Source organism: Somniosus microcephalus, chromosome 3 (assembly GCF_052327205.1).
Source record: "Somniosus microcephalus isolate GS21.2 chromosome 3, FLI_Smic_1.0, whole genome shotgun sequence".
NCBI lineage: Eukaryota > Metazoa > Chordata > Chondrichthyes > Squaliformes > Somniosidae > Somniosus > Somniosus microcephalus.
In genome coordinates this window covers 273,095,684-273,115,430 of record NC_140989.1, presented here as the reverse complement: position 1 = coordinate 273,115,430, position 19,747 = coordinate 273,095,684, and the positions used below count along the sequence as shown (strand labels likewise).

The 19,747-nt window shown below is 42.9% G+C and overlaps 1 protein-coding gene across 2 annotated transcripts in view; it reads left to right on the top strand.

Annotated features, from left to right (window-relative positions):
- The first annotated feature begins 3,761 nt into the window (after positions 1-3,761).
- The window catches only part of LOC147121954 (KN motif and ankyrin repeat domain-containing protein 4-like), a 99,846-nt gene continuing 83,860 nt past the window's right edge, over positions 3,762-19,747 (top strand). Inside the window, exons 1-5 of one of the 2 annotated variants that reach the window (XM_085982547.1) lie at positions 3,762-4,653; positions 7,105-9,360; positions 18,629-18,727; positions 18,825-18,936; positions 19,050-19,259. In XM_085982547.1, coding sequence (XP_085838673.1) covers positions 4,623-4,653; positions 7,105-9,360; positions 18,629-18,727; positions 18,825-18,936; positions 19,050-19,259 — 2,708 coding nt within the window. In that variant the 5' untranslated portion in view covers positions 3,762-4,622. The remainder of the gene's footprint in view (positions 4,654-7,104; positions 9,361-18,628; positions 18,728-18,824; positions 18,937-19,049; positions 19,260-19,747) is intronic. The other variant, XM_085982546.1, reaches the window with a different exon arrangement.

The window sequence follows — 19,747 nt, the reverse complement described above, 5'->3', positions numbered from 1 at the left end:
GAGTGGAAGCCCTTGCGGTTCATAAATACAGCTGGGTTGTGATGGGGTGCCCTGATGGCCACATGTGTGCAGTCTACATCGCCCTGCACCCTTGGGAAGCCAGCCATATTGGCAAACCCAACCACCCGCGTGGTAACACTTGTTTCATCTGTTGAGAAGTGGATGTAATTGGCCGACTTGCCAAAGAGGGCATCGGTGACCTGCGTGATGCATCAGTGTGTGGCCGACTGGGAGACGCCGCTGATGTTTGCTGCTGATCCCTGGAAGGTCCCTGACGCAAAGAAGTTGAGGGCGGTGGTGACTTTGACAGCCATTGGTAAGGAGTGTCTACCCGCTCCTCTGGGCTGCAGGCCTTGGTGCCACATTGTGCAGATGTCTGCGACTACCTCTCACGGAAGTCTCAGCCTCCTCTGGCACTGCTGCTCAGTCATGTTGAGGAAGCTCATCCTCTGCCTGTAAACCCTGTGTTGGGGGTATCTCCTGTGGCGCGGTGCAGCCCTGCGCTGACGGCCTCTGCCCTGTGCAGCATCAGGTGGCTGAGGAAAAGGTTGGTGCTCTTGTTGTCGGTGCTGCTTGTGTGCCTGGTTCTGCTGCTGCTGTGGCTGCTCGTCCTCCGAATCTGAGGACCATGATGAGGGAGTATAAATGGTTCCCACTCTGCTGGTGAAAATGTCACTTGAGGATGAAATGTTATAAGTGCTCAGTCAAAGTGGAGAGAGGTTATTCCAAGGAGGTCACAGTGTATATAGATCTCACAACACACACTTACAACCTCAGTACACCTGAAAAATGTCTTCCAAATCCTGCAATCAGAAAGTTCTGGCTTTTGAAATTGAACTGATATGGCAGGTTAGCTTTAATGCTGCGCTTGCAGCTGTGAACTATTCAGCTTGTTGGAACTCCCGGCACAATCAGCTGGCGTGTTTCTGGAACGCCGTGGAACACACTGAAAATGTTGCAAAATTGAAAAGCCCTCTCAAAATAGCACTAAACGTTAAGTACCTTAACTGCCTTTCCCGTCGCTTGGTGTCAGGTCTGATCAGGTGTTGCAGACCCGGCACTTTGGAAAGTCGTGTGGAGGCGGGTTTGCGGCGGGTTTGCAACCTGCTGTCAATTATTTTGGATTTAACTCCTGACCCACCTCCAAACCTGCCCTCTGAGTGCCAGCAAAATCGTGGCCCATGGTGTCAGCTTCCACATGTAGGCTGATGTCACTGTCTACCTCGCCACCATCTGTCCCAATCCCTCCATTGACTCTGTGTTGTCAGAATGCATGTTTGACATGCAGTCTTGGATGAGCTGCTATTTTTTTCCAGCTAAACACTGGGAAGACCAAAGCCACTGTTTTCGACCCCCGCCACAAACCTCATACCCATGCCAACAACCCCAGCCAGTGTCTCATGCTGAACAAGACTGTTCGGAACCATAGCATCCGACTCAGTCTCGAGCTGAGCTTCCGACCCCATGACCTCTCCATCACAAAGAGCGCCGATTTCCACCTTCTTAACAGTAGCCACCTCTACCCCTCCCCCAGCCCATTTGCTGCTGAAACCACCACCCATGCTTTTATCACCTCCAGATTTGACTATTCCAGTTCTTTTCTGGATGGCCCCCCATCCTCCATAAATTTTATCCAAAATTCTGCTGTCATGCAGCAAGTCCTGTCACCCATCATCCTTGCCATTGTTGATCCACATTGACTCCCAGCCTCTTATATAAATGCATGTTGTTGTTAGTGGGATCAGAAATGTTGTAAATGGCTCCACCTTATGTTAGAATATTGCGGCATTATTCCTAATATTTGTATGCTGGTTAATATAAAGCACTAATAAGAACCTTGTAGAATTGTTCATGGATAGTGCAGGGCCTGAGGCATGGTTACTGATGTTTACAGCAGCTCCAACCATTCAGAATTGGTTGTCCTCACGCACTGTAATAATGCTCATCAAACAAAAGCAAGACTTAGCGTAAGACAGCATGCCACAAATCCTAACTGGTTAATGCTCTACATTCAACTTTTTAAAAACCTACATTTCTAATGGTTTAAAAACCAACTCGTCCAATACAATACAACCTAGATTCCAACCAGTTTGAGAAAATAATGTGCTTGGGATAGTCACAATGGTCTTGCTGAGACAATGGCCCAGAAATTCGGGTCGGGGGCTTCCCGCGGGTGCAAGCCTCCGACCTGCACTTACCTAGCGCGCCGGCTGTTGTGCTGTGGGCCCGCGTGGGATTCCGATCCTGGGCCTCCTCCAGCTGCCGGCGCGCAGTGCTTGCGTATCCCAGGGGCGCAGTTAGTTCGAAGCGTCCCCTGGGATCACGTGGGCCATGGAGAGCCAATGGCAGCAGGGAATCTGTATTCATAGATTTGACAGGAAGAGCTGTCAAATTTATGAATACAATTCAACCCCAAAACATCACTAAAACTTCAAATAATTTTTTTAAAAATCACATTTTTAAAATAACTATAAATTACATAAAATAACTTTTAAACAATAATTTAAATTTTTGAAACAATTAATTACAGTTTCTAACGAGGCTAAAAATAAACTTACCTTTCTTTAAAGTATTTAAAAATAATAAACCTGTGGAAAAAATGTTTTAATTTAACTTAATTCACCACTTACCTTGTTAAAAGCAGGCCTTGCGACTGCTTTTTACAAACGTAGCTCTTGGAGACTTACCCTCCTGGAGAAAGCTGCAAAAAAACTGGAAGTTCCAGGCGTACGCGCTGCCTCTCTGGCGCACGCGTTCGACCTGTGAACCCCTTCCTTTAAGGGAATGGAAGTTCCGGTTTCCCGCGCATGCGCAGTGCACGCACAAAACCGGCACTTTCATTGGGCCTACGCGTGAGTACCCAGCGCGTACTCACCCGTGGGGACCCGAATTTCTGGGCCGATATACAAATAATGTAAAATACCATTCATCCAGTAATGTTAGTGTACAACAGCTGTTCGCTTCAATGGGGTTAGTCAGGTTGTATAAAAGTTAAGGCAGGCAAAAGCTATAACTGGCATTGATTTATATTTCTTGTATGCATTTCAACAAATTTTGCTATTACTATTTTTGTCTACCCTTGGGAATCTTACCCCTAGTCATAAATATAAAGTGTGCAATGGCATCTCAACTAGAAATAGCATTGTCAGCTCAGCTTAGGTTGCTGGAGAACAGAACTCAGCCAACAAGCTAGGTACACAGAGTGAGCTAAGAGAGAGGGCTTAGTCCATGGTCGTAGATACCCAGTAATCACTGTGGACAAATGTAGGGAGAAGATTAAACATTAACGAACATTTATTTATTTATTTATTTCTCTCTGTCTCTCTTTCTTTCTTTCTCTCTGCCTCTCTTTCTTTCCTTCTCTCTCTCTGTCTCTTTCTCTCTTTCTCTCTTTCTCTCTGTTTTTCTGTCTTTCTCTTTTTCTCTTTCTCTTCTTTCATTCTTTCTCTCTGTCTTTCTTTCTCTCTGTCTCTCTCTCTCTTTCTTTCTTTTTTTCTTTCTCTCTGTCTCTCTCTCTCTCTGAGTGCAGCCTGAGTGGTTGCCAGTATCAACTTGTTTCCATTGATGAATGTTTGAGTATCCATTTTATTTTTATGATGTAGCTTGCAACAATTCAGTAGCTGCTGCTACAGACCCCACTAAGGGAAGCTTTTTTTTAACTTCCCTCAGTGAGCCGCATTAGCTTCCCGATTGGTTCACCTGGCCGGGCGGCCATGGCGGTCGTTCCGTTCAGGAGATGTTTAAAATCCAATGTGGGACCGCGATTTGCGTTTATCAATGAGGCTCCAGGAGCATTAAAATCGCAGATCGGCGGGAACGAAGTGGAAAATAGAGCTGCCCCGCTCCGTTTCGCCAATCAGAGATAGCTAAAATCGTCCCTTCAGTGTCCAGGTTCACGCATGAAGCATGGGAGAGAGATTGAAATGCAGATGTTGACCAAAGGACTAGCACCTCAGGAATACTTCACATAAAGATAAGTCTGTGTTTTGCTCAAACATAATTGGCTATGACCCTTGTAAGTTCTTTGTGTCAGTATGCCCTATTTGTATCATAACTTTGTTTCCTGAGGATTGGATAGTATGGGGTTTGCAGACTGTGAACTGCAATCCCATTTTGTGTGACTGTGCTTTGCAGGACATGTTTTTATTTCTCCTGACCTCTTGGCTTTGGCCATCCTGTGACCACAAGGTTCCCCTTTGCTCTCCCAAAATGTGTTGAAATTGGAGCTCTGAATAGAAGTGCGATCACGAAAACTACCTGATGTCAAACAACTTTTTCATTATTATAGTATTTTTTTTAATTCATCAAACTTTGTCAATAAATCTCGAGTTTCTGTTTTGTACACTAACTGATTCACCAGTAGAGATACCAATGGACTTTGTACCTCCTTCAGTTCCTGTACCAGGTGGTAGCTGGTATTACAAATGTGAAAATAACATTTTGCGGTGAATCAGTAATGTGAATGTGTTATTGGTGAAACACAAAATATTGAGCAATGTTCTCCTAATTTAAACAGATAAATATTTTAAAGATTTTAATTTTGCTTTTCCACTTTTGCTTACAGCTCAGTCAGTTTAATTCATTTCTTCATCGTGCTTTATTTGGCTAACAAAGGGGACAGAATGTCAGTTCTTCAGTCCACACATCATCCAGGTAGGAATATTTATTTTGCAATGTTTATTGAGATCAGCTTCAAGGGCTTCCCCCCAATGCCTGAGTGAGTAAATGCGCCAGTTGTGTTGTACAAACCAGCGGGGTGGGGGGGTGGGAGTGTGTGGGTGGGAGAGCGGGGTGGGAGTGTGTGGGTGGGAGAGGGGGATGTGGGTGGGGGGTGGGGGGAGACGTCGTTTGGATCTTTATTTTTGTGCCAACTTCTTCCTCTTTCCTCTTCTCTTCTCCTGACAGCACTGATGGGTACGGTCGTATGACTGCCAGACCCCCCCACTACCTCACCCAAGTGGCAATGCATCACGTGTGAACCCAGACTGAGTGTTGGTAGGCTAATTGACTATGGGAGGTATTACAGCTGGGTCTGATTCTATGCACCCCTGGTATCAATATGTACCGTTTCCAGCACGTCACTAGTTAGCAGTTAGGAGCAGAAATCCTCTGTGACTTTTCTCTCCCCCCCCCCCCCTCCTAACCCAGGGGCACTGAGGACAGTTGCTGCCCAGCTAAGATTTGCTAACTCAGTACAGGGAAGGGGGCAGGTGTGGGACCTTAGTGCCATAACAGATGGCGCCTTTACCTGCTAGGCCATTGGACAGCTCATGATCCAGATCTTTAAACTGCTGAGTGTACAGATAATGTAGGTGTAAGCTGGCTCTTTAACTTGGACTCTGAGTGCAGACACATAGCACAGAGGTTCAAAATTAACCAACCTCCAAGTAGGGGACAAATCTGAGGGAACCTTTCCTCACACTGCAGTGAATATGTGGCACAGGTGCCCAGCAAAAGCAATTAATACTATATAGGTTAACTCCTCAAAAATGAAATGGCTAAATAACTGGAGGGAGAGTTTCCACTGGAATTCCCATGATCTCCGAGTGTAACTTCAGTGTAAGAAGGGCAGAACCCTGGAGAAACGGCATAAGTGGCTGTCCACCGAAGTTGCAATGGAGAATTGGGAATTCCGGGCGCTGGTTAGGAACAGGTAGGAAATCCATATACTGAGATCATTCACATATGTAGAATAATTGATAGTAATCTCTTGATGTGTGGATTGGCCTTTTTTCATTCCATGCTTTATGTTCTTAGGTTTAATCCCTCTCAGCACTGAGTTAACTGCTGACGGTTGAGCAGCTGTTGGGTGCTACAATTAGCCTCGTTGCCATGGGCTAGGGAGAGAAATATAAAATCGACCAGGTTCCTATTTCTGATTGCTTTCCAATGACCCCCTGCTGGAGTGTGTGGATTTGAGTGAGGACAGGATTGGGACTGGATGTGATTTCCCTCCCCCCCCATCCCCGCATGCTTTGCATGACTTACTTACCCATTGAGCTATTGGGGGACTTTGGAATCAAATAGTGGGCCAGTAATTCCGGTCCCAATGCGTGAGTACGGACGGTGTACTCACACGTGGGCCCGTTGGAAGTGCCGGATTTCAGCATTCACAGCGCATGCGCGGGAAACCGGCATTTCCTCCAAGGGGTTCAGAGGTCCAACGCGTGCGCGCAGGACTCTGCACGCACGCGTTGAACTTCCTTCTTTTTGACAGGTTTGCCCGTGTGCAAGGGCCTGAACTTTTTAGACATATAAAAAGGAGGCATAAGGACTTGATTCTTTAAGGTAAGTGGTCTATTATTTAAAATTATAAAAAAATTTCCACAGCTTTATTGTTTTTAAGGACTTTACAGTAAGGTAAGTTTATTTTTAGACCCGATTTCTTAAAAAATTATTTTTTTCAAAAATTTGATTAATTGTTTAAAATAGTTTTTAAAAGTTATTTATAGTTTATTTAATTATTGGGATGTTTTTTAAAATTTTATTTAAAGTTAAACTAGTCTTTTGGGCGCCCGTACTTTTCATGAGTTTGGCAGTTCTTACTATCAAACTCATGAATGAAGTTTCCCCTCCCCGATTGGCTGCACAGTGCTCACCTGATCCCAGCCGGCATATCGCACTAACTACGCCGCTGGATCAGGCAAGCACATCGCACCGACAGCTGAACCGGGCCAGTGACAGGAATTCCAAGCAGGCCCAGGCTTCAGATGTCGGCGCGCCGGGTGAGTGCAGATCGGGGGCTTGCACGCGCGGCAAGCCCCCGATCCTAATTTCTGGCCCATTATATGTAAACTTTATTCCAATATTAGCTGCCATGTATTGTATGGCAAACATTCTATTTTTGAAATTATCTATGTCTTGTTACTTAAATAGCAGTCTAAGTATCAATTCATTTGTGTACGTTCATTTTATTGAACTATTAAAAACAGAAAATATTTAGAAAGTTGTAAAGGACAGTACTGGTTGAATGTAATTCTATACTGATAGCTTATGTCAGGGCTTTCATTAGACATTATACAATGAATGAGCTGGATTTACATGTTTGCATTGTGAAGTGCAAATCTTTGCTATTTAAAAGTAATTTTCTTAATTTTTTTGAAGCCAACATCAAGTTGTCTGAGATGTGTGCCAGTGCAGACAGAAGGAAGCAATCTCCATATTCTGTGGAAACTCCTTATGGCTTCCACCTGGACCTGGACTTTCTGAAATATGTGGATGACATAGAGAAAGGAAATACCATCAGGAAGGTTTACATACACAAGAAAGTCAAACAACCAAAATATAGCACATTGCCAAGAAACTTTAGTGTCCCTGATACTCGGTTCCCCTCGGCTGAATCTCGTTCCTGCAGAAACTGTGGGGATAAGTGGATGACGACTTCTTCCTGGGCACCTAGCAATGGATGTAAAGTGGCGAATATCCAAGAATTATTTAAAAGTTCTCCATGTGACATAGGCCCAGTATTATCACAACCCAACATGCATGATTGCAAATCTGTAAAGACTTTATCTGACACCAGGGAACGGTTGGAGGAGAATGGGAAATCTGCTCAAAGCTGGGTAAAACCTCCCTTTCTTCGGGCAGCCAGCATGCCAGTTGATTTCAAGGAATTGAGTTTAGAAGAACAACGTCAAACCCTTTCCTCGTCCCAGCAGAAATTAAAGTACTTGGAAAATTATGTCTTCAGTACGCCAGGTGATCTGGTTGTCCAGGAGAACTCTGCCACCTCTGAAGCAACACCACAGTTGAATCTGATACCAGCACAGGCCCATCAGATACAGCGACAAATTAGGATTGCCCAAGATAGAACCAAAGAGATGGAAGAGCAAGCAAAAACCATTTTTGAACTTAAACAGCAAATATTTGTGCTGCAGGAAGAAAAAAAACAGCTCAATATTCAAATGAAAAATCAGCAGAGCACAGTGCAGAATACAAGCTATGTGTTACAGAGGAAAGCCAATGATAATATGGATAGAACTGACTGTGTCAATGCAGGAAGTCAGTGTAATTCATCAATAGCAACAATTGGCTCTGAAATGGAAGAAGGGCAAGCGCCATTTTCAAGCCTAAGTCCATCCTCTGAATTCTTTCTGTCAGATGACAAGTTTGAACATGAAAAAATGATAGACCTTGATTATCAAAATGAATTTGCTTCAAATTTTACTGTAAGTGAAAAGAAGAACTCTGATTCCATTCCCCACAAGGAATTACTTCAGAACTCTTATGCTGTAGGAGACAGTGAACACAGAATGAGGGATGTGGGTGTTCGAGTTACTGAAGAGGAGTTGGGGTTCGTACTTGTGGCACACCCCAGCACAGAGAGACTTACCATTGAAGAACTAAGAACCACAGACTCCATATTGGAGAAGCAGCTCGAAGGTGGAACTCGAGAACTTAAGCTGGAACAGCATGGTACAGTGCCTGATGCTAGTAAGGTTAGTCTTTGCCCAAAGACAATACAAGGTGACCCGTCTGTATATCTGGAAAGGAAACATGCACAAAACCAATCTGAGATATATGTTACAAGTAATCAGCTAAGAGATGGCAGTAGTCACGGCTCCACTGAACCAAAATTTAGCGTCACAGAACCAAATGAACCAAAGGAAAGGTGCGTACGTGGAATTACATCAGACGTCCGATCATCCACCCGGTCAGTAGGTTGTGGCGATTGTACTGTAAATGTAACGGTCACAACATTAAAAGTGACACGAAGTTTTGGGGTCAATACAGATCACATCACTGTCAATGATGCGAACATTACGGCAGCAGTTGAAACAAGCGACAAAGCAACGGATGCTGCAGTCAGGGTGTGCAGCAAAGCTGTTGAGACTGAGCATGCACCATCCTTGCAATGCATCTCTCCTGCAATTGGTGAGTCTGACAGAGTGAACGAAGAAGTAGAACACACTGGAGTAAGAGATGGCAATAAAGAGAGTAACTCTGACACTCTGAACAATAAAACCAGGTCTGCTGATGGTACCAGTGCTGTGATAGGAAATGGGAAAAAATGTTCAGTTGTTGTAAAGAGTCAACACAGTGTATGTGAAAAGGAAGAAGATTCCCAAAACTCAGATTCCCAGGATGTGACTTTGGATGCCTTCCTGCAGCCTGAATCCCAGTTAATTTCAACAAAGCCTGAAATAGGGCAGTGTATTAAAAAGATTGAGGATCTTTTGTGCAAACAACAATCTTTTTTGGAGCAGAATTATCCTGAGTTGGCACAGAACTTTAAGAAACTTTGTTCTAGTATTGGGTCCCTCAGTAGTCAACTGATGAACTCTCTTCAACCATTGTCCTCATCACCTTCTACGCTTAACCAATCAGAAGACAACTCTCCTAGAAATGAATGTGAGCCAGGTAAGCTCACTAATACACAATGGCATAGTTAATATTTACTTTTTCCTCAGAATCAACAGTTTAAGAAAACTCTCTAGTTTTCTTCCTGTTTACTGCTCTTTCCTTAAGCTGGTCTAGTTCCATGGGGGCCTGTAATACTCTGGTCCCATACCTCAGCTGACTATTCTTGACGTGTGAGCCTAGATGCTGAATGTTGCTAGGTTGTTTGACCATGAGAAGCATCACAGCTGAGCCTGATCCTCTCCTTGCGTGCCATCCACAGACATTAGTTTTCTCACTATTTAGCAACCATTGGCTTGTCTTCCTCTCCCAGGCCAAGGAAGCTGAGAATAATTGTCCCATCCCTACCCTCTGGCCTGCATCTGCTGAGTCAACACCCAAGAAATAAAGTAGGTGAAAAAAGAAGCAGTGGAAAATGCTGCATAAATGTTTCAGATGCCACTGAATGTATATCCAAGGGTATGGGTGAATAACCTACTGTCAGTCAATTAAAATGAAAAAGGTGTAATTCATCTGAAATTGCAATTAACTGGCAATAGTAGTGGGGATTATTCAAGAGTTAAAAGGCTTACATAATATCTGGTTGGGAGATGCACAGCCTTAAAATAAATTGATTATTAGTTGGATTTTCTGGGGGAGTTTTCAGTTGTACTAAAGGCTCATCAGTTTTGTATGTTTCACATCTTTCAAAAAACACAGTCGTGACTCATCACTCAATCAAACATACAACAAAGAAGGCTAAGAGTAGAGCAACTGGTCATCCAAGCTCACCATCCCAACACATTGCAAACTACACTCAATCCCTCCCTTCCCACTCTTGCAATTTTCTGGGAGACAAAAAAAAAGGAATACACTCTCGGAAATTCCTGCCTAACCCCCAAGACAATGCAGCAAGCTCCAGGAGACTGCAATAACTCGTCAATGATTACAGCTACCCCTCACCTACCTTCTATAACTGGAGATTTCCTTGACTCTCGGGAAATCATTCAGCTCCCTTTCAAAGGAATTCATACTTATTGCAGGTTTTAGTGATCAATTCTAGAGGCCAATGATTCTTTCCAAAAGGTAATACTACCTGACATCTAATCTAACTCTTTTGCTTTCATATTTTATCTTGATGTCCCCTTGTTCTTCCATCCCTGTATCTAACTCCACCTGGACATAATCTATTCACTTCCTCATTTTAAAACCTTCAATCATATCACCACAAAGTCTATACTCCACAATAAAAAAAAACAGTTCCTTAGCTATCCTGATAGCTAAGAGCCCAAATACTAGGAATCATTCTGTTTGCCCTCCTCTGGACTTTCTCCACGACATGTGAGAGGACCAAAAGTGGACACATTCCGGATTTTCCACCCCCCACGAGTAGGGACCGCGCAAGTGCCGGTTTCAGACGTGCGAAGCGCATGCACTGAAACCCGGCACTTGCGATCTGTCAAGAATTCTCTTGACAAATCATCCGCCTGCCCAAGAAAAGTGCCTCTGCGGGTGGAGATTTGCACTTTTTGCACAACTTCTGCCCGCTGAATGACTGTCAAATTCTTACGCCTGGTAAAAGTAGGCGGAAGGCCTGCTTTTACCAGCTTAAGAGTTTTAAAAAATAGAAAAATGAAATTTGATAACTCATTTATAAATTAAAAATACTCTTCAAAAAGGTAAGTTTATTTTTAGCCCCATAAAAATACTTAATTTTTAAAAATTAAATTTTTGTTTAAAATATTAAATTAAATAGCATTTTAATTCATTTTAAATATGTAATGTTTTATAAAATGTATTTAAGGTGTTGGTGTATTTTTTAGGTGATCCCCATTCATACTTTTGACAGTTCTGTACGTACAGAACTGTCAAAAGTATGAATGGGGAATTCCCTTCTTCCATTGGTTAGGCCGGCCCACGTGATCCCAGGAGCGCCTACGAAACGCTTGCGCCCCTGGGATATGTGGGGCTCTGCCCGTGCGGATCTGGAGAGACCCAGGAGCACAAGCTGCCATTCTTCCTGGGCCACCAGGTAAATTCATAGACATTTTTCAGGTCGGAGGCGTCCGCCCGCGGGAAGCCTCCGATTGCAAATGTTGGCCCAATATTCTAAATGCTGCAGTACCAAGGCCACTTTTGGCGTGCATTCCTGCTTGTATCAAGTTAATCCCTGATTTGCTATTCTCTCTTCTATCTCCTGACTGCATATACTCCACAAATTGGAGAAAAATGTTTAGGGAGAACAAGACGCTGGATTAGGTAGAAATGGCCTGTGAGCACAGAGCTGGAGGGCTCCAGACAAGCCTCAAGTGAACTTAGAGGTGAGAAGATTTTTTCCCCCTATAGAATAGTGAGTCTGTGGAACAAATTCCCAGCAAAAGTAGTTGAGGCAGACAATTAACTCCTTTAAAGAGGAACTGGATCAATCTCTAGTTGGAAGTGGGATTGATGTCTTAGCCCCATATTGAGTACTGGTGCAGGGGAAAGTGTTGAATAGTGGAAATGTAAAGATCAATCGACATTGTTAACTTCTGCTTGATTACCTTTGGGAGGTCATGGACATTTTTGCAGAATTTTTTCTCATGAGTGGCGAGGCAGAGCCCACAACATGATTTGTGGAAGGAAAGGAATTGATGAGCCAAATGGCCCATTTTCGTTCCTTGTTTTTTTTCAATGAATCCCAGGATGATTACTGTAATATACTTTTGTTAGGTATCTGCGTTGTAGCCCAGATGAGCATTGTTAGTGACTGGTGAGTTAACTGACACTATCCAATTACTGACACAACCAAACCACTTATTACATAGTCTCCAACAATAAAAGTGCCAAGGATAATAAAGGACTAAGCTGCACATGTGCAGGTGTACATTATCGCAATGCATTGGAAGGAAATAAAGCTCAATTATATAACACCTTATGGCCTCAAGACATCCCAAAGCTCATGAATTACTTTTGCTATGTAGACATAGACATACTGTTGTTATGTAGACAAGTATGGCAGTCAATTTATACATAGTAAGGTCTCACAAACAGCAAATTAGGTAAATGATTGGTTAAACACATCTCCTCCCCTCCCCTTTCAGCATTCTGAACGGACCTTTCCCTCTGTGTCACCCTGGTTCACTCTTCAATCACCCCCAACATCCCTTCCCCTTCCCACGACACCTTCCCGTGCAAACACAGGAGATGCCCTTTTACTTCCTCCCTTCCCACCATCCAGGGCCCCAAACTCTCCTTCCAGGTGAAACAGCGATTTACTTGTACTTTCAATTTAGAATACTGTATTCGTTGCTCACGATGTGGTCTCCCCTACATTGGTGAGACCAAACGCAGATTGGGTGATCGCTTCAGTCCGCAAGTGTTAACCCTGAGCTTCCGGTCACCTGTTATTTTAATTCTCTTCCCCTGCTCCACACTGACCTCTCTGCCCTTGGCCTCCTACACTGTTCTAATAAAGCTCAATGGAAGCTTGAGGAACAGCATCTCATATTTTGATTAGGCACTTTACAGCCTTCCAGACTCAACATGGAGTTCAACAATTTCAGATCATAACCTCTGCTCCCATTTTTTTCGGACAGCAGCTGTTGGTAATGATTCTGTTATTGACATTTACACCTCCTCTAGACCCATCTTTTGTTTCTTTACTTGTCTCATTACCATCCACTTTTGCCTTGCACCATCATCCCTTTTGTCATTTAATCTCTCCTACCTTCCACCCTATCACAGACTTTCCCTTTTGTTCTTTCCTCCCCTCCCCCCTTCCCTGCTCCTGCACTTGCTTAAAACCTGTTAGATCTCTAACTTTTTCCAGTTCTGATGAAAGGTCATCGAACTGAAACGTTAACTCTGTTTCTCTCTCCACAGATGCTGCCTGGCCTGCTAAGTGTTTCCAGCATTTTCTGTTTTTATTTCAGATTTCCAACATCTGAAATATTTTGCTTTTGGATTGGTTAAGCTGTTTTTTGCTAGTGTAGATTAAGGGAGGAATATTGACCAATATGATGCATTGGAGTACCAGCCCATAGAATCATGCAGTGATGAGATGCAGGTTCAACCGCTAACCATGCTAAGTTTCTGATCTCCATCTGATGGTTGTGAGGGACAGTAGTTGGAGAAAAAACACTTCTCTGCCACGTCCCATAATGGGCAAGGAAGAATGGCAGCTTGGAAATGGATTGTCTGCCACACCTAGTTGGCTGCAGTGAAATAATAAACAGTGCCAGAAAAGTGATTACATAGAATTACATAAAATATAGTGTAGAAACAGGCCATTTGACCCAACTAGTCTGTGCCGGTGTTTATACTCCACATTAGTCTCCTCCCATTCCATCTATCTCATCTCAGCCTTTCAGCGTATCTTTCTATTCCCTTTTCTCTTTCTTTCCTTTTGAAAGCATCTAAGCAATTTTCCTCAATCAATTCCTCTGGTAGCGAGTTCCACATTCTAACCATTCTCTGAGTAAAGACATTTTTCCTTATTTCCCTAATTTATTAGTAACTATCTTGTATTTATGGCCCCTAGTTTTGGATTCTCCCACAAATGGAAACATTCTCTTCACATCAACCCATTCATAATTTTAAAGACCTCTATCAGGTCTCCTCTAAAGTTCTCTTTTCTAAAGAAAAAAGACCGAATCTGTTCAATCTTTCCCGATAGCTGTAATCTCTCAGTTCTGGTACCATCCTTGTAAATAATTTTTGCACGTTCTCCAGTGCTTCTATGTCCTTTTTATAGTAAGGAGACCAGAACTATGCACAGTACTCTAAGTGCAGCCTGACCTGGATCCTATGCAAGTTTAACATAACTTCATTTCTTTTGAATTCTATACCCTTAGAAATAAATCTTTGTTAACATTTTTTATTGCTTTGCTGACCTGCGATGCTGCTTTTAATGAGTTGTTCACCTGTATCCCTAGATCCCTTTGCTCTTCTACCCCATTCAGTTTCTTAGTTTCTAAGGTGATTCTGTTTTTTCTACCATAGTGCATTGCCTCACTTTATATATGTTAAAGTCCATTTGCCACTTAACTACACAGTTTGCAAGTTTTCTAATGTCTTCTTCTAATATGTTGCATTCTTCCTCAGTGTTAATTATTCCTAAGTCCAAATCGTTAATGTAAATTATGAGTAACAGTGGTCCCAGCACTGATCCTTGCGGAACAGCGCTTTCTACCTTCCACATATCTAAATAACTACCCTTTACCCCTACTCTCTGCTTTCTATTCTTTTAACCAATTTGCTATCCATTCAGCTATTTTGTCCCCTGACTCCACATGCCCTAACCTTTGTCATGAGCCTACATTGCAGTAATTTATCAAAGACCTTTTGAAAATCCAAGTATATGACCATCACCAAACTGATGACACAAAATGAGAATAATTTCTTTAAACATTTGAAGAACGAACTGTGCATCTGTTGTATGTAATGCTCTTCAGGATTCTTAACCGTGACTCCTGGAGACACCAACAACAGAGACATCTTCCATCAGAAAGAAAGGTAATTGGCAAACTACCACCCAAACTACCCCAAATGGAGTGATATAGCACAAAGGCTAAGGTTGGAGCAATCATTATCAATGACCTTGTCAAATGTATTTCTACATTTTAGCAAATTATACAAACAAATCAAGTTTATAATTTAATAAAAAAACTATCTATATAGCCTTTGCAACCTGTGCATTGTGATGTTGTGAAATCTCTTCTCTGTCCACAGACACCTAGCCTTGAAACAGAGATGAAGACAGATCCTTTTGCTTTCTAATAGCGATAGAGTGCTCATTCAGCCAGATAAACAGCAGCTTAACTTCAGCTTTGTTCAGGAGGTGGTCACACACATCTCTTAATTAAGCTAATTAGTAGAAACATGGCCTCCACAGCATCATCAAAAGATGAGTAAAATCAGTGGTGGTGTCCATGAAGCAAGGCAGCTCCTCACAGATCAGAGAACTTCAGGAGCTCAATAATTGATCAAACAACAGCTGTCAGCAGGTGGTTTGGTTTCACTGCATAAAAATGAAGTTATCTACTGGAAATATCAAAAATGCACTGCCTTTCTTTCAACTCCTCAGATAAAGCTATTTGGTTTACTCATTTAACAACTGAATGTTCAAATCATGTCAATATATTTTAAAAAGAGCCAAAGGGCCATGTTAGCTGAGACCTCCCAGAAGATGTTCTTACTCATTGAGGTAGATCAATTATTTGCAAATTCCCCAGTGTCACTACATGAAGTGTAGGGTTCTAGTCATTTTATTTACACAACACACACCAAGAACATACAAATAATGCAATTGGCTACCTAAAGCTCATAATAAGAGCTCAGCCTTATCCATTTTAATTTGTCAAATGATATATGGTGGTCTGACTTCTCATTATCTATGTCAAACAGATTTATGCTTTGGTTCTAGCACTTTTCAGTTCGATTTGCATATTACCATATTGCCACTGTTTCTCAATGACAATGAAAAACATGCAGGTAAAGTTAAGCTCCAATGGGGGAAGATTCCCCCTGGTTCTATTTGTCAGTGATGTCATACTTAGCGAGAAGGTTTTGTCTGGTTGCTATTGTAAAGCGTTCTAAATGAACTCACTTCCTGTTTTACTAGATAGAGTAATCAGAGGAAGCAGTCTCACAGCAGGTACAGTAGCATAGTGGTTATGTTACTGGTCTAGTAATCCAGAAGCCTGGACTAATGAACCAGAGACGTGAGTTCAAATTCCACCACGGCTGCTGTGGAATTTAAATTCAGTTAATTAAGCAAAAAGCTACTATCAGCAGGAATGAAATCTGTTGTCCTTACCTGGTCTAGCCTATATGTGACTTCAGACCCACAGCAATGTGGTTAACTCTTAACTTCTGCTGCGACAAAGTCAGCACTGTGGGAGTGCCTTCAAGAAGATGGCTCACCACCACCTTCTCGAGGGCAATTAGGGATGAGCAATAAATGCCGGCCTTGCCAACGATGCCCACATCCTGTGAACGAATAAAAAAAATTCAAATCTACATCATGACCAGAGGAAATCTTCACCCATTGTGCAGCAGTGTAGAACAAACTCTATCTAATTCTAATGGGATTGCACAAAGCTGACGTTTGTTGCCCAAAGTGGAAAATATTCCATTCCATAGTACTGACATCCCTCACCAAAAACAGCAATAGATTAAAACATTTCAAGAAATGATTTTTTGTAGATAGGATTTATGTAAAATATCACCACTTCTCCTCCATATTATGGCTCAATTGTGACACAGACATAAGATATTTTTATTCAGCTGACCTTCCTTCACCCTGCTACAAACCCAGTCATGTTCAACAATCATGTAGAGGCTGAACTCAAACAGAAGATTGTCCAAGTTCAGTTCATTCACAGTTCAACCCTTACTCCAGTCTTGAATAGGTTTCTGGCTCTCACTTTGTTGTCCCTCAACATTCCCAGAAACTTGGTGATGTCTGTGGCTGCTGATCATCATCATCATATTAGACTGTTATCGTACAGGTTTTGTTAATCATTGTTTCTATTGTAACAACATAAGAGCCTGAAGGCACAATGCATGGTTACTCGGGCAAAGATATGCCACGGAGCTGATTAAAAGCATAAGCTACCTGTCGGGGTCATCACTGAGGAGGCCATGTGGCCTGCATTTTATCGCTTGTCCCAGTAACCGTGCCTGTGGCCTTCAGGCAGCTAGGTGAAACTATGCAACCATTTTGGGAAATATTAACCGAAGTGGAATCTTTGCAGGATCTGGGGTGAAAAAATGGTGAATTGTGTTCCAGCAAGGAGTCTATTCATCGTGCATTTGCTCTAGTTACCTAAAGTTGATTCGCTGATATCCTTGCCATCAATTAAACTGTCAAAATGATTTGATATGACAGAGAAACAATTCTGAAAAATTGAAGGATTGCAAAACTGCTTACAGCTGGGGCACAGAGTGGTACAATGGATTAGCACAATGACCTTCCGCATCTGGATACAGGATTCAATTCCAGGCTAGATTACATAGAATTACATAGAAATGACAACACTGAAACAGGCCTTTGGGCCCAACCAATGTTAACCTGGGGCCAGGAGTCATGTGGGTTGGGATGAGTTGGCTGCAAACCATCTGACCCTCTGCCGTGGGACCTGGGAGGTTTTAACTCCTGGACCTTATCTACATAGACCCCGTCGGTCTCTAGCCTGAACCCGGCAGAAACCATAGCTGGCTGGTGGACGGGAGGGGATTTTGTGCGGCAGGAGACTGCTGCCAGGGACCCAAAGCAAGGGACCCCGGCACTCAGATAAATGGTTGAGAGGAGGGTCGTGAGGGCCCTGCGATCAGGGTAGGGAAGTCCTGGGTTGGGGAAATCCCTGGTTTCCTTGTGGGGCCCGGAGGACCACTGCTGTTCCTCTTGGCCTTCATGGACACTTAAAAAGAATCCACTGGGCCTCTTCTAGTAACAGCTCACCTTGCCATCAGGTTTCCCTGCACAGGCCTCAGTTAAAATTGCAGTCAGATCCCAATGACATTAGTGCTGCCTGTCCATCTCGCCCATTCAGAACAGCAGGTAATGATTGCAACTGGCAGGATCGGCGCAAGCACATCAGAATTTTAACTGCCCACTGGCCTGGTTCCCGTTGGGCGGACAGAGTTAAAATTGGCCCTTGGATGCCTGACATGGGAAAATATTCCATTTCCATCGCTGAGATACCTTGTTTTGAGAAGTGCAAGAACTAACCAGGAAAAAATTACTTGGAACTATTAAATCAAGGATAGAAATAGGAATGTGTGTGGACAATTGTCTGATATAAAATATCATTGAGAGGACATTGTAGCTAAGTCCTCACCTACATCACTATCCAAGAGTCTCTTGGTAGCGATCGGGAGAGGGACACTGGACGATTTCCTTTTCTTCTTCCCAGGGGTGTTGAGACCAAGATTTAACATCTTATCTGCCACCCTAGAAGAGATCAGTCAATTCAGCATAGCCAAGGATTGAACTTGGGACCACGTAAGATCTGAACGGTCTTTCAGTATAAGTAAGACATTTTGACAGTTCAACGTATGGAATGTTCTGTGTGAAAAACAGACCTTTTAACACATTACAAGCTTAGTTGGGTGCAGGAGTGACAAGAGGGGGTAGGGGTGAGGGGTGGATGGGAGGAGGGGCGAGGGGTGACATCAGGGGGTAGAGCACAGATCTGTCCAAACTTCCAACTGCTGGGTACAATTCCATCTGCAGTTCAGAAATATGTGAGCCAGTGCCCATTTATTTACTCACTGAAGTGGTTTGTAATTATTGACTTTACAGAAGCTGAAAATGTGCATCATGTGGAGCCATTGCCGCCATCTTCTGAACCTTCGAATTTCAAAACTAATCTCCAGCAAGAAATATGTAACAGCGATGCAGGTCTGACTCCTCTTTGAGAGTAAATAAGATGATTAATCTGATTGTAAAACATAACTACAGCTATCACCACGTTAATTTCTCTCTTTTTTACCTGTAGCTGTGTTTCAGTCCACGGCCCTTAAATCTATTATGAAAAAGAAGGATGGAAATTTAAAATCAACTGGTCTCTCAGCCAAAAAAAATCTTCAGTTCATTGGTGTAAATGGCGGGTGAGCATCCAATAAAGTTTTCGGTTGCTCAAGATCTGTGATGTGTATAATTTTGACATTATATTGAAGTGATGGTATTTACACCGGTATTTTGAACAAGTAATGTTTTTCAGCTATGAAACCACGTCGAGTGAAGATTCCAACTCATCTGAAGAAAATTCTGACAGTGAATTGGCAAAGGAATGTGTCAACTCAGGAAATCAAACCCAACATACTGACAACAAAGCAGAAATGTCCACGAACACAGAGGGAGTAGGACATGATGAGATCCAACCAACAGGAATTGATGCTACAGTCTGTGTTATACAGCACGGCAGTAAAAGGTACGTCAATTGTCACAGCAGCGGGTTTGATCAAATTGCTATAAACAATCAAACACGAGATTGGATGTTATAAACAATCAGAACACCAGGGAGATGTTCCACGTTGGTGCTCCTGATGCATGCTGGGAGTGCCTATCACGATATTTTACACCCCCAGCCTGTGATTTTTCCAGCCATTAATTCTAATGATCAGAGAATCACAGGCCGAGGGTGCACCATTACCCAGTAGGCACTCCTAGCATATTTTGAGAATAACAAGAGATGGTTTCTTGCTAGTCGAGTGGGGAGGAGAGGTAGCTAGCTTTAGTTGACAGGCTCACTGGCCAATCACTGAATGAGGAAGAAGTCCGAGGGAAAGCCCGCCTGCTTGCTGGAAAGATGGGGAGAAAAAAGATAAAGGGAGACACATGGGAAGTCAGTCAGGTGTTAAACTGGAAACTGTGAGGTGCTGGCCTGGGACTGGACCTGGAAGCTGAGATGCAGTTGGT